Here is a 15,762-nt window from a genome sequence, read left to right as displayed (position 1 = left end):
AAAGCGAGTATAAGTAAGATATGATATTTTTAATAGAAAAATAGAAATGCATTTTCATTAAAGAAGCATTCAATGCTTTTAAAGAAAGAGGCGGATGACAAAAGAGCACAGGCATGATTCAAGCCTCAATTGATCATGCTATTTTGAAAACAAACTACAATTCCACACTACCAAGACTCCCGGCGAACCAAGGATGGACTGACGGTCTAATTCTGCAAGATCTCTCCTGGTTCGGCATCACGAATAGTCGGTGTCTCGGCATCTGCTTCAGTCTCCCCACAACACTCCTCGATCATTGTCACGAACAGGTTCTCCATTCCTTCTATGATATCTTCATCGACCTCTGGCACAATCATCTGACCCTGGACAGGAACTTGCTCTGGCACAAAGATTCTCTTGACGCCGCTAGTTTCTCCAAACATAGGATCATACCCGAGCTCAAAAGTACCCTTCTATTGCTTTATTTGAATTGGTTCAGTTATGCCATCAGATTTTGGGCCTAACCCACACTTTGGCTGGTAGCCGTACTTCAACATCTCTGACGCTACCATCTTTGCCGCGCTCGACATCTTCATTTCATCAGATCCTACCATCTCACCTATTTTTACAGCTTGCATGATTTCCACAGCATGAAAGGTAGCTCCATCTAATTCTCCCATTTCTTCAATGATCGGGATAGAGCGTTCAGAATAGACGGGGTGACTAAGTTCCCCCTGAACTACGATTTTCTCCCAACCCCATTCGAATTTCAAACACTGATGCAAAGTGGAAGGAACGGCTCCAGCCATGTGGACCCATGGCCTTCCTAACAACAAGTTGTAAGTTGACGATATGTCCATCACTTAGAAAAGGATCGGGAACTCAACGGGCCTGATCTGTAAATGTAGATATATTTCTCCAATGACGCTTCTTTGTGTTCCGTCAAAAGCTCGGACCTTCATGTGGCTTTCTTTCATTTCTCCTGTGTCCATCTTCAAATTTCTTAAAGTGTTGAGAGGGCAAATGTTACACCCGGAACCTCCATCAACAAGTACCCTGGATACAAACTTATCTCTGCACCTCACGGTGATGTGAAGTGCTTTGTTGTGTTCTGTTCCTTCTGGTGGGAGCTCATCATCGCGAAAAGAAATCTTGTTTGCTTCAACAATCTATCCAATTATTGTGGCCAGCGTTTCACTCGTCGTCTCATTCGATATGTTTACTCCACTCAACACCTTAACTAAAGCATCCCTGTGGGCTTTAGAACTCATCAACAAGGACATGATCGATATTTGGGCAGGTGTCTTCTTCAACTGTTCCTCGATTGAATAATCTTTGGTTTGCATCTTCTTCCAGAATTCTGCTGCCTCGGCATCAGTAATGTTTCTCCTTTGATTGTGCTCTTTGCCTGAACTTCCTCTGTTTAGATCCTCCGGGACATAACATCTTCCTGACCTTGTCATTCCATGGCCAACTGTAGCTTCTGTCATCTTAGCCTTCCATTTTGATTGATAGTCCCATGGGATTGCCCTAGAATCATAATCGTGCTTTCTTGCGACAACAGTGGTCACCATGGATTTTGGTTGGTATGTCTGGACAATTACCGGTGCCCTCAACTGTACCGTGATGATGGGAGCAGTTGGGGATGTTGCGACAAATGCCTCTGTGTTTCCAACGGGCACAATGGTTCCCTCCAAGTCATATTCCTCATCAAATGATATCATATTAACTGCCCGATTTCCATGATTTGGTAGCGGGTTGTTGTTCACATTCGGGGGCGCTGCAGTGCATTGAATTGCTCCACTCTTGATTAAAGCTTCAACCTGGTTTTTCAAACCAAAGCATTCCTCGGTGTCATGTCCCTGAATTCCCGAATGATATGCGCAACGTTTGTTCCCATCAAAGTTTCGAGGAATTGGGTCAGGGATTCTTCCTTCAATTGGTTGCAACAATCCTGCTGTCCTCAACCTTTCAAATAACTAGGCTAAAGGCTCGGCTATGGGGGTGTAGGTTCGGGTATTTCTGACTTCGGGAGTTGGGCGAGGTCTTGGGGCATATGGTGGTCTATTTTGGTGGACGGGTGCTTGGATAGGGGTGTAAGGTCTTGGAGGGTTTTGGTAAGTGGGGGCTCGTGGTGGGTTGTAATGTGGTTGGGCATTATAAACTGGGTATGGGACATAAGGGGCATGAGCAAAGATTTGGGGGTTTGTGGGGTATGGGCGAGATGACTCTCCTCGCTGGTGGTAAGGTGTGATATTAGATACGTCCTCCTTCTTCTTCTTAATTCCGCTGATGGAACCTGACTGTATGGCTTTGCTTGCGGCTTGCAGCGCAGCCATTGATTGAATCTTTCTGGACTTGATTCCTTCTTCCAAAAAGTCTCCCATTTTGACCAAATCGGCGAACTTTTGGCCCATCGATCCCATCATCTTTTCAAAGTAGATGCCTTCCTGAGCTCGAATGAAATACTTGCTGAGCTCACTTTCATCCAATGGGGGCATAACTCGGGCAGCCTCAATTCTCCAACGTCTTGCGTAATCCTGGAATGATTCAGTTGATTTCTTTTGTACGTTGCTCAAAGAAAACCTGTCTGGTGTGATCTCAGTGTTGAATCCGAAGCGAGTCATGAAATCCCCAGCCATATCCTGCCAGTCGCTCCACTTGCGAGGATCTTGGCGAGTATACCAAGTGAGCGCCTCTCCTGACAAACTTCTGATAAACAACTTCATCCTCAATTTCTCGTTCCTTCCCACTCCTACTAACTTGTCGCAGTAGGCCCTCAAATGTGCATGAGGATCACCTGTCCCATCAAAAACATCAAACTTAGGAGGTTTGTACCCTACTGGCATGCCAATATCCGGGTGTATGCATAGATCATCATAATCCAAACTCTCACTTCCCCGAGTGACTCGCATGCTCCTCATTTCTTTCCTTAGACTGTGCAGCTGGCTAATGATTGATTCGTCTTCTCCTATCTTGGCATCTCTCTCCATTTCTGCATACTGATCCACCTCGAACGGGACCCTGACTGTGACAGGAGCGGTAAAGGTTGGAGCCCCAGCTGCATATACCGGTGGCACATGTTGCTCGTGGGAAGTGTCAACGTGTGCCCCTGGTATGTGCTGCACGGTGGGGTAAGTAGGTGCGGTAGCAGTTTGGGTTGGTAGTGGGTTTTGTGAAGTATGGGTGTAGTTGGGGATGTAAGGGGTTTGTTTAGGCAGATTTGGTACATTCGCGGGAGTGATCGGAGGTAGGTTGGAAAAGGAAAGGGGTACTGGAGGTGGACGTGTAGATGGAGGGAAGTGTTCTAGAATAGGCGAATCCAAGGACGGAAAGTGAGGTGGGTTTGGGAAAGCAGTCACAGTGAGATGGGTCAGGTCCCGAACTTGGCGCAGTTCTCCTCTTAGTTCGTCAAGTTGTAGCTTTAGCAAAGCGATCTCTTCTTCATCGTTCAGATTAATCCTCTCTCTTGAGCTTCCTGGATTTTCATTCGTTATGGAAAGGTTAGCAGTTGGGTTGACTTCGTTGGTGATAGTCATTTTTCCCTTAGACCTCAAATTGTAGTGTGATTCGGCCAGTTTGAAGATCAACACAAATCAACCTCTGTTGGGGGGATAAAACCAAAATAAAGACAATTGGAAAACAAAAAGGTTAGTCCGGGAAGCTTTAGAAAGAGTAGAGTAACATGTTTAATCACGTAATTACGTCAAGTCGACGTGCAAACAAGCGCGTCCTAATTGTGGGGCCTCTTTTTGCTAGAGGTAAGCCTACGTTACACACAAGTTGATGATGATGATCCTTTTTTGACACATTCTTTGATTTTTTAGAACAAACATAACTTCCATTCCAACAAAAGGTTGCTCGAGAGCTTACAAGAGTAGGCCTATGGGAGCCCGAAAGATAAAACACAGGGGGAATGGCCATAAAGGCATACAAAAGGAATGGGTCGATGGAAATTTGAAATGAAAATGCAAAGGGTGGCCACGAGGGCGTACAAAGGGATTGGGCCATACGACACTCTTTTGGAATGTAAAGAAAACAAAAAGGGGGAAAGAAAATAGTCTAGGGCCATGTCGGGCCGTCATTGTCATCCCCATCATATGCTGGATCATAATCGGGCCCTGGGTCGTACTCAGGTTCTTCCTCTGGGTCTGTCTCTATCTCCCAACCTGCCTCTGGATCATACTCAGGTCCCTCCTCTATACCATGTACTGCAGGCCTGTACTCGGATTGCACCTCTAGTTCCTCCTCTGGATATCCTGCTGGAGTATACTCAGGTGATTTCTCCGGATCTATCTCCATTACAAGATTATGCTCTGATTCCCATTCTGGATCTTCTTCTGGATCCTCTTCCATTGGTTCATCTTGCTCTGTCGGATCTTCTTCTGGATCCTCTTCCATCTCTTCTTCCGGCTCTACCGGATCTTCCTCTTCTACCAGCTGTATCAAATGGTTTATCGAACCGGAACTACTACGCTTTTGTACATGTCATTGTTGACGTTCATGAAAGGCAATATCTCAACTGTAAGCCAAGCGGCTACATCATAGTCCGTGAGCCCATCGAATCCGTCTTCGGTTGGCAAAAGTGCCAGGCCTCCCACATTATACCAGGCATAATACTCGGGTGTGCACCAACTCTCGTCACCCATACCAATTGTGATCATGTTCAGCCATTCTCTTTGCAGAATTCTCACTCGTGCTACTGGAACCACCCTATCATAGTTATCTTCATGCAGTGCCATATAGGACCAGACTGGGACATTTTGTGTAACTCCAAACTGCGTCAAGACTCTGAGAGGCGCATATGGCTGAATCCCGTCCAACCCGATCAACTCAAAGAAGTATAGATTTGCAGTTCTTACCAAAGGTCTCCCTAATAGCTAGGGGTATTTCCACTGAATAGCATCTCCCGTGAGCTGAACCAAGAATGCGCGCCACTCCTCCTCTCCTATAGGTTCAGGCCAGTACCTCATTCTTTCCTTGTGGCTCTGAATTCTGCTACGAGTATCTATGCAGTAATCCATGATGGGGAGGCGAGTATAGAAGTGTTCCATGGCCCATAACTGCAGCAAGAGATTACACCCCTCAAAAAAGTTATGCCCTCTTGAACAAGCCGATAGAGCTCGGAGTGTCTCCGCGAGGATCATAGGGACCAATGTCAATTCATCCTGTCCCGAGAAGATATTCATAACAAGTGGCAAAAGGTTAATATTGATTCGGTAGGCTCTCTTTGGGAAGACCAAGACTCCCAACAAGGCTATGGCGAAGGCTCGTGGCCGCATTTTCTCCCACCTTCCGCGGTCACACGCAAACTCATCCCGATATCGATCAAAGCTTTCTCGGCGCCCAAATCTCTGAAAAAGAAAGTCAAACTTCACTCGATCATTTTCCACGTTCCTCAAGACCGGGTAGACATTAAATCCCAAAATGCGCAAGAATCTCTCTCCCGATATGAAGGATGGTAACACCGGCATTCTTCCCTCAAATGGTAAGTCGGTGAATCCACAAACTTCCTCCAAAGTAGGGGTTATCTCAAAATCCAAAAAATTGAAGGTTACACTGGCGGGATCCCAAAATTCTATCAGTAGCTCGATGAGAGTTTTGTTAGCTTGGATACCCATTAGTGACATTAACGACCCCAGATGTTGTCGGATTTCCTCTCCGTGTGCCACTTTTATGTTCCTCCACCAAGTTTGCAGGTCGTGAGGAGATGAGACTATCATTTGGATATTTGGTAGGTTTTGGTTAATTTCCATCTGAAAAAGAAGGGTAAAGGTTATGATAAGTATTGTTTGTTAAAAAAAAAAAATCATCTTGTGTCTCTTAAGGATCATTTCATCAATTCACATAAAGGGTTATGTCATTCAGGTTTCAAACCTTTGACAAAGGGTGGATTCCTAATTTGCAGCGACAATACCTTGGATTGTCCTGCCTAAGGTGTATGCAGCATGACTTATTTTTTCTAGAATAAGATTTTTTCCTAAGAATTTCGGAGTGAGACTGAATGTCTGCGAGAAGGTACGTAGTAAACTACCGTACCGACTCTGAAACTAGAGAATCCAAAGAAGGGGTGGAGGCGTGTAAGACAACACCTCGCGTGAACTATAGTGTGTGTAAGTGTACGGCCAAAGACTCGATAGAAAGTGCAATGACATTATAAGGAAAGCAGTAACAAATAGTGTTTTCTCAAACAAATAAGGAGCACAAGTTTGGCTTTGGCTTGCGTCCTTTCAAATATAGCAATGTAGCAACTGATAAATAATAGGTGATAAAATATGAATAAATAAAAAAACATCCCTCAAGTATCTACTTCTTAAACTAAGTCTACTAAAGTCAAAACCTAAGGCATTTTTTCTAGCAGAGTCGCCATTATGTTATGCCCTATTTTTAACGGATTAAAACTAGTTCACAACTTATCACTATGTTTCCTCTGGTTTGGAAATTTTCAGAGTCGCCACCTAATTTTAGGAAATATTAGGAAACCATTTGTAAAAATGTAAACTCCATTTTTTAGTCTTTGAAACCTATGAGATTCTAGGTAAGGGTTTTATTTACCCCGAGGGGAAGGTATTAAGCATCCCTCAGAGCCTATCCGAAGACAGTCTTTAAACTTAGCTTAATTAACACTAGAGGGGGATTATTTAATTATTTATTATTACCTATTTAAAGAATTGCGGGAAAGAAACTACTCTCTCAAAACTATTTGTATAAAAGGGGGGTTTTGAAGTAATTATAACTATGCGAGCAAATGTTTATTTATAAAGGAAGTAGTTAATGCTAATGTGTGCGTGAGAAAAATATGTATGACAATTATTTTATATAGGAATAGTATGTATAATATAGAATAAGAAGATATTTTTTTTTATAAGAAAATAACATATATATGTGATATGTATATCATGGGCAACTAAAAATAGTTATTGAAGACATGATAGTACTATATATATGCATATAATGTAAAGACGACCAAGGGAATTAATGGAAATAAGGTAGTATATGTATGGTACGTGTTTAAAAAAATAATAGTATGTGTGCATACTCATTGTGAAGGAAAGTAATTAATACGAGTTGTAAAATTATATGTACTAGGGACGTATATTGTTTACAAAAAAAGTACATGTGTATTTTTTGAAGATTAGGTATAAATATTGTTATTGTATATAAGGACAGTATATATAATGTAGAGTATGAAAATACATATTTTTATGAGAAAATAATATATACATGGAGTATGTTTATCATATGTAAAAAAATAGTATAAAGAGGTATACTTTTAGAAATAGCCATGGAAAATATAATAATATGTATAAGTACCGTGATATAGATAAGTGCACACATCATGAAAAGATTGATTGAAAAATAAGATAGTATATGTGTATTAAAATAAAGTACGTACCTTATAGTTCTTGTGAAATAGCTTGGCCACTATATATAAGCCTAATATGATTTTTGTTGTTTTCAACTTAGAAGATAAAGCTTGCTTGACGTTAGTGCAAAAAGAACAAATTCTGAAAATAGCAAGATGTTTTGGGCCACTAAAATTCTTATTTTTACACTTCAAAAAAAAAAAAAAAAAAAAAGAACCTGGCATTTTTATCACTTTTCTTAGCTTGTGTTTTCTACTTCCAGAATTCACCTCACACCTTAACTTTGCAAGAACTATATTTTTGGCTCTCGTTTTCATTAAAAAACTGATTAAGACAGAGATGTTAGTTTGAGGAAGAATCAACTCAAAAATGGAAATTTCAGTTCATGTCCCTCATTTAGAAAACATTTTATAGCCTAAAGATGCATAAACAAAAAGCTGAAAATCATTTGACAATTATTATTTTAAATACGCCTAAAATCGGAATATTACTAAAGTGAATACCTGACTGGGGGTGAGGAAAATAAGCAATTAAATTTCTATACTTAACTATTTCTCCGCGGGTTCGTACACAAACAAGAAACAAATATGCTACAAATACAATCCAAAAAAAATGTTAGTCAATAATATAAACAACATGTATATATATATATATATAGATGTTAACACAAAGACACGAAATTTAAAGAGAGGAAGAAAGACGGGGACGCTTGACACGAACGAAGGCTGTTAGACACAATCACGTCAATGCAGCTACTATTTTTCTTTGGTTCTGGGCAAAGATGGAGTTGTATCACAACTCCAAATGCTCTCCCATGTGGTCATGAAAAAAAAAGGGAAGGAAAGGATTAGAATATCTTGATTAAAAAAATGATAAACAACACCAAATAAGGTACAATAATATTAAACAAGCACATCTTCAGCTAATTCATTAAAAATGGGAAGAGTTAGAGTTGGTCGTAATAAAACATGCTATGCAGTAGGAAAACTATGGTGATTAGTATCTTGACTTCATAACATCGGCCTACAACTTTCAAAAAAAAAAATATTAATTAATAAAAAAAAAACTCTAGACGAGATTGTATTCAAAATACAATAACTTCTGTTAAGTGAAACCATTAACCAAAAACTTCATGCGAAGATGCTACTTTATATTCTCAAGATATGGCTGGAACACTACGAAGATTTTCACAACAACATGTTGGCAAAAATAAACGTACAGTTTTCAGTAAAAAAATATAATCCTTAGCCAAGTTTCCAGCGGTTTAGCGGAGCATTTTATAACTCTTAGAATAGTTACAGACTCTAAACATCATAGAGGTTCTACACAAAACTTTTAACAAACGTCAACATGCTTGATAGTTTCACATTTTTTCTACGTAAGTTGAACTCATTTGAATGCCTTACAAACTTGCAGCAACCAAAACAGCAAAAGAATACTCAAGACTTATTTTATTTTTTTAATCCATTGACACTTTATAGTATCTGCTTAACCACAAAGGATCTACAAATAAATTCAATCAGCATAATACTTCATTAATCTCATTCTGTTTCTGATGTCGTAAAGCGATTAAGTTTGGTTTATCTTGGTTTAAAGAAGTGCTGCAGGTCTGAATGAAGTCTTTTAGAGACTCTACAGGTAAAAATTTAGCTCAATGCACCCTTTTAAGAAACACAAGTAAACTTGGGAAAGATAAATTTTGGCAACTTTTAGATTCTCAAATTCTCAGCAACTATTATTCAGCAGATATGACTCCTAAATAAAGTGCAGCAAAGCTAGACACAAAGAGAAGTTTTTGACTCAGAAATAACTGGAAACAAGTTCACATTATTGAACCAAAAGATGTAGGAAATAGTTATGATACAAACTTTACATGTACTCTTGACTATACTGATCTCTATAACGTGAAAAAGAGAGTACTCTTTCTACCATATTAAAAGAAAAAAAAAAGTACCTTTTTATACCACAAAAAAAAAACACATTTTTACAATCTGCAAATAAAGTACTCGTTTTAGAATGTACGAAAGAAAAACACCCTTTTAGAGTATTTAAAGTAAATACTGTAAACAACATGCCTCTTTTAACACATCACATTTAGACTTTTATACTTATTTGACTGGTTTATAAAGATAAGGTTCGAATCACATAAAAAAGAATGATAACGGAGCTTGCCAGAGTTACTGGCACCATGTTCAATCAAGTTTTTTACAATGATTCATGGACATGTATATCACTAAGCTTTAAAGAAAGGCTAAGAACCATATTCTCATTAGTAGATTCTCATTAACAGATCATAGGAGAAGAGACATACATGCAAAAGTTTCAACAAAGTACATTTCCATTTTTTTATTTTTTATTTTTATCAATATCGTTGAAAAATGAAAAACAGTAGGCTAATTCTAACATCATGGATCTTATGGTTATACCAAAATAAAGTGCACGCTTAAAACTCATTCGAACACATTTTCGGAAGATTCTAAGCTCTTGGGAGTAAGATAATAAAAAAAAACACAAGATTATGTGTTAGCGGGTGTCACGACTTTTTTTTCTCATTATGTTTTTTTATTTTTTTTTTTAAAATAGGCCCGTAGAAGATAAAGAAAAAGGTTCAGAATCACATAAACAAGAATGATACTCTAATTTACAGAGCTTGCCAGAGTTACTGGCACCATGTTCAGTCAAGTTTAATAAATGCTTATAGGAAGATAATGATTCATGGACATGTATATCACTAAGCTTTAAAGAAAGGCTAAGAACCATATTCTCTTTAGTAGATTCTCATTAACAGATCATAGGAGAAGAGACATACATGCAAAAGTTTCAACAAAGTATATTTCCATTTTTTTATTTTTTATTTTTATCAATATCGTTGAAAAATGAAAAACAGTATGCTAATTCTAACATCATGGATCTTATGGTTATACCAAAATAAAGTGCACGCTTAAAACTCATTCGAACACATTTTCGGAAGATTCTAAGCTCCTGGGAGTAAGATAATAAAAAAAAAAACACAAGATTATGTGTTAGCGGGGAAAGGAATTTTCGCAATCATGACTTCTACACACACCAAGAATGTATGATCCCATTACTACTTAAACATCTATATGCTTCTGTCATGCTCTAAGACAAAGTATGCAGTAAGAACTTTTGGCTGAATTAATATTTATTCAAGTTCTAAAATCTTTACTATCAGGCACCCCCAAATAGCAGAAACTCTAGAGACATGTAATATCCTTGCTCAAAGTACAAGGGATCTGAGCACAACTGCCTACTGTCCCTTAATTTCATGGCAGTTTTAAGTGTTTCAATCGCTAAAAAATTAAGTCATTTAAGCTCAAAAAGGGAGGAACAAATTCATATATATTATGATGCATCAAAAAAATACATTAATTATCAGAAAGAAGTATACTAAAAAAAATGTAAACCAAACAGTCACTAATAATCCCCGTTTTTATCCAAACAAATCAATAACTTTTCTCAAGCAAAAAAAAAAAAAAACCACAGTTCATACTAGCTATTGAAATATTGATTTCTAAATAAAGGAACGACGCCCGTGGATTCCAATATACAGTCAAAACAGAAATCTAAATGAATGGCATACTTATTCCCATATTCTACAAATCGATGAAAATATCCCTATAAGCATTTTTAATCCTCTCTAACCATTCTTATGTACCCATTTATAGCAAAACTCAGTGACGAATGATTTCGAACAAGTAACACTGAACGAAAGAAAAAAAAAAAAACAATCGAACGACTACATTTAATTGTACGAAACTGAGATGAAAAGAAAGGCGAGGGTGGCTTACTGAAGAAACGAAATCTCACAACCAGCGAAAAAATGCAGCCAATACATTTGGATTCCAACAGTTATTGATTTAAGGAGGGATTTCCATATTCACTTAGGCCTCAAACTCAACAAGAAACAGGTCAGAGAATAGCCTTAAACGCATGGCATGAACATATTCCATGTTCTAAGGGTTATGTAAAATCAACCTTTCTACTAGTATTAAAGATAAAAATCCAAACTAGCAACCTAGTTGTCCACCTATTTTGCAAGTTAATGAATAGTTCCTTAAAGTATTCTTAGTCCTTATTAACTACCTTTTATACACAGATTAAGGACAGGACAGAACAACAAACAAATTTCGGATAGGCAAAAACATCATAATCGACAAGAGCTATTTAACGTCTACATTTCTACTCTTACAAAATTAAAGATGAAGTGAAGACGAGTATGATTACCTTATCCGTGACAGCAAACTGAGGCTATTGTCATCGTCGAGTCTTCGAATCCGCTCGAAGTAGTTTTTGCTTAGCCGAGAGCTTGAAAGAAGATTTTGATAACCAAAAGACTTAACGAGTTAAAACAAAAGAATTTTCTGAGAATTAAGAAGCTTAAAAAATAGTGGGGAATTTTCAGTTGTTTAGCTTAAAAAACAAGGGATCTTTTTTTTTTTTTTCAATTGTCGAACTTAAGGGAATTTTTGGCTGTCAAGAAACTTATGAAATAACAGGAGTTTTTCAACTGTTTTTCTTGTTCTAAAACAGCCCTCAAAGGCTGGTATTTATAGCTGAAGGTTGGGGTGTTTCAACAGCTTCTTCAAGAAGCTTTTGCCTTTGAATTTCGAATTAAAGAGGGGGGAAAATTGTGAAATTTCGAAAAATGAACTGATGAAGAAAAAAGTGACGGATTCTCACCTTTTCAGAGCGATTTGAATGCTAGAGGTCTGAATCTAGTGGTTTCTTCATGGTTTTAGGCTCCAACGAACTGAAACGAGCCTTTACCTAGGGGATTGTTGGAAGATCGGCCTAGAAACCCAAAGATCCTTGCGTGCTTCTCGATTTTGGTGGGTGGGGAGGGGGGGGGGGGGGCTGATTCGACTTGGACGAGCTGTTCGAAGCTCTGTTTCTTGAAAAGGGAATGGGGTTGATGGGAGATGGTGTCAGCGACGCCGAAATCGGCTTTTGTTCGCTGGTCCTTCGGTGGAACTGGCGGTGATGGTGATTTTGGTTAGGGTTTTCTTGAAGAGAGAGGAGATGAGTGAAGGGGGCTGTTTGGTTCTGCTTCGGAAAATTAGGATTAGGCTGGTTTAGTTGTAGCTGTTGGGGCGGGTCGGGTCAATCGGATTGGGCTAGGGGTGGTGGGCTACTAATTGGTGTAGAAAGAATAGGATTTGGCCCAAGTTTTAGGTATATGATTATTTCCTAATCCTTTTTTACTTCTATCAATTAATTAAAATATACTTCTTTGTCCTAATTAATTCCCACAAAATGTATACGTATATAAATTATAATAGATTAATTTAATATACGTATTTAGTTTTAAAAAATATAGTAAGAAGATTATAAACATAGTAATAAATAGGATTAAAGGAAAAATGCCAACGCCAATATTGATATAGGAATACCAACACTATTTTTGAGAGATTTAATTATAAAGAATTATGTTTAGTAATTTTTTTTTAATTATATAAAAAAAAAATATGATGCTTGGTGATTTTTTAAGAAACGATAGAAACCTTTCTTAATTTTAGAGAAATAATATCTAAAAAATAGTGTAGTAATTAGTGAAAATATTCCAAACTCATTTATTGGGGAATTTTCACGGCTGAGAAGCATAGTGAAATTAATTAAATAAAAGAGGAGGGTAAAAATTGGGTGTCAACATATGTGTATGTATTTTCTCACACCGCGCCGCGCTATAGTCGAATTGGCGGGCACGTAGATGTGCACGCCACGTCAGTGGGCAGGTTATGATGTTACCCAGGATGCGGGTTGCCCCGGACTCGGGATGATGATGATATGATGATAACACCGAGCCTATATGGCCTGGTACGGTACTATATATGTATGTATGAAAATATTTTTCTAAAAAAAGCTAAGCATACATGACATTCGCCTTAAGAGGCATTCAGAGGTACAGGTTATTTCTCTTATCTCACGTTTTTCTCATAACGTTATTATGTTGCTACTTATGCATTACGTATTCAGTACATTGCTCGTACTGACGTCCGTTTGTTGTGGACACTGCGTTCATTCCCGCAGGTAAATAGAGAGATGGACCAAACTCCTAGACTGCTTCATGAGTGATTGTGCAGGAGCGCTCCGCTTGTTCCAGAGCTACAGTTCAGCTGGTACTATTATTTTGTGTATATATATGGGCATGGCGGGATCTTGTCCCGTTCTTATTATGTTATGCACTCCATGTTGAGGCTCGTAGAAAGATGTGTATAGTTAGATATTCTATGACCTCTTCAGTTTCATATTCTGTATATCATTTTTGGCAGCCTTGGCGGCTTCTATATATGGGCATAGTTTATGGTAAGTATATAAATGTGCATATATCTCTTGGACTCGTGTCTCTTACAGTTTATGATAGTTACGAGTTCGCCTTGTGGCCCACTTAGGTATGATTATGAGATGTATCTTAGGAGGTGCTGAGTAGGCTAAGCTCCGGGTGCCCGTTATAGCCCTCAAGTTGGGTCGTGACAGAACCTCGAGGACAAGTGATGAGAAATGATATGTTTTGATGACATGACAAACCCTAAGAAACCAAATACAGTTAGGTTCACCTGCCTGAATTTGGTTAACCCTATGATATCTTACATGCTCTTTTTCTAACATGCTCCTTGAAAGATCAGATGCCTGCAGGATTTGCTCATATATGAGAGACCAGCTATGTTGATTCAAAAGGACCAGATTGGATCAAATCTCCAGCCTACTCAGCCGACAATGAAGCTATAGAGCTACAGACAGTGTATCGACTACTTACAACTTGTTTGAATAACAGATGAGGAACTATGTTCCTCGAGATAAAGGTCCTGATCACTAAAGCTGAAAGTCCAAATCCACGCAGAAAGTAAAGCGTGTCTTTGTGAAAAGTACAATGCGATTGCAAACCCAAAGAAGGCTGATTGATTAACGATCCAGATTTTATGAGTGGTCATCGCTACTCTCTCTCTCTCTCTCTCTCTCTCTCTCTCTGTGCATATAAAGACATCATCTTTCAAGAGAAGACTCATTCTTGCACAATCCAAAAATTGCTCCATCCAAAGTGCAAGTCTCCGCCTTTCAAGGTGTTCCTCAAGAACAGAGCCACAACAACCCAGAGGACCAGGTCCAGAACTGAAGATGTTTTAGGTCCTTAGGTTGTTGAGTCTTTGTTCTTTTGCACTGAAACTGTAAACCTACCCTTCCATAAAAAGAAGTTATTTGTAGGTGTTCTAAATTCGTAAGGTTGCTTCCACAGGCTCTTGAGTGGTATACTAGGCTATAGTTAGCTTAGTTGTATTAGTGTGTGGCTGGAGTTAGTCACTGTGGTGAATTGTCAAAGGGTGCCTTTGAGTGGTACTGTCACGACCCGAGCTACGGGCCGCGACGGGTATCCGGGGCTGACCACCGAACACCGCCCATATTACCGCTTATCCGCTATCATTCATACTATATACTCGTGATCATATAAGACTGTCATTTTCTGAGATACGTTAACTTTTATAAACATAAGCCCTTCGGCTATCGAAATGATATATATACAAATACACATACATATACATGGAGACCATGGGGCCATACTACCCACACATACGTGACTACGAGCCTCTAATGGAATACTAGACATATGGACGGGACAGGACCCCGTCGTGCCCAAAATGTGAATATACAATATGTACCAAAAGAATAATCAAAGCACCTCCGACGATGGGTGCTCACAAATCAGCCACCGACTCCCAGGATCGGCACCGACTCCTTCTACCGTAGATGAACACCGCGTCCAAGGAAAAGGGACGTCGGTACGAACATTGTACCGAGTATGTAATGAAATGAAACAACATAACCTGGAAATCGTAAATCATGAGATGAGGGCATAACCTGTACCATCTTTACATATGAACCAGTTTCGCGTACGTTCATCATACATAAATACATCACATACATTATAATAGCATGCAAGCATCGTTACATCAATCACACGTCATTATGTCGTTACCCGCGTCCGGGTAACCATCTGCGTAGACGTGCACTAAGTGGTGACATGTCCGCCCTTTTCTCGGTGCGGTGGAACCATAACACCGAGCCGCCGTAGCGGTGACATGTCCACCAATTAGGCGCGGTGGAATCATATTATCACACATACCATACATTTCATACGCTTGTCACCATTAACATTCAATTCATAGACATATCGTGGCTTATCACGATTTTACCATAGTTTAACATTCTTAGTTACATACACATGTACATACATTAAGCTTGAGAGCGGCTAGGTTTATGTCGGGGTGACGTAAGGTCGTAAACCCCGGTCATGTTATGGAATAGCATAAGAGTCATATCTCACCTTGAAGGAATTTTACGATTTAAGGCGAGTACATATAAGAAGAAATGCCAATGGATCGTGATCCTCATCATTGATCTC

General features: G+C 39.0%; 1 protein-coding gene across 2 annotated transcripts; it reads right to left on the bottom strand.

Moving 5' to 3' along the window:
- Positions 1 to 1,957: 1,957 nt before the first annotated feature.
- On the bottom strand, positions 1,958 to 12,400 carry LOC132045015 (uncharacterized). Of its 2 annotated transcripts, none has more exons than XM_059435544.1 (3): positions 12,048 to 12,400; positions 11,592 to 11,672; positions 1,958 to 5,735 (listed from the first exon to the last, which is right to left on the bottom strand). In XM_059435544.1, the coding sequence occupies exon 3, from the start codon at positions 3,516 to 3,518 to the stop codon at positions 1,959 to 1,961; it is 1,560 nt and encodes a 519-aa protein (XP_059291527.1). In that variant the 5' UTR covers positions 3,519 to 5,735; positions 11,592 to 11,672; positions 12,048 to 12,400; the 3' UTR covers position 1,958. The 2 variants fall into 2 exon arrangements, 1 of the variants encoding a protein (XP_059291527.1); XR_009412334.1 differs by lacking the exon at positions 1,958 to 5,735 and adding an exon at positions 7,793 to 7,936.
- Between the last annotated feature and the right edge of the window lie 3,362 nt (positions 12,401 to 15,762).

This window comes from Lycium ferocissimum, unplaced genomic scaffold (genome assembly GCF_029784015.1).
Source record: "Lycium ferocissimum isolate CSIRO_LF1 unplaced genomic scaffold, AGI_CSIRO_Lferr_CH_V1 ctg5845, whole genome shotgun sequence".
Lineage (NCBI taxonomy): Eukaryota > Viridiplantae > Streptophyta > Magnoliopsida > Solanales > Solanaceae > Lycium > Lycium ferocissimum.
This window is presented reverse-complemented; position numbering and strand designations above follow the sequence as displayed.

Excerpts from the sequence above, each read along its gene's own strand:
- LOC132045015 (XM_059435544.1), bottom strand. The coding sequence starts at position 3,518 with ATGACTATCACCAACGAAGTCAACCCAACTGCTAACCTTTCCATAACG.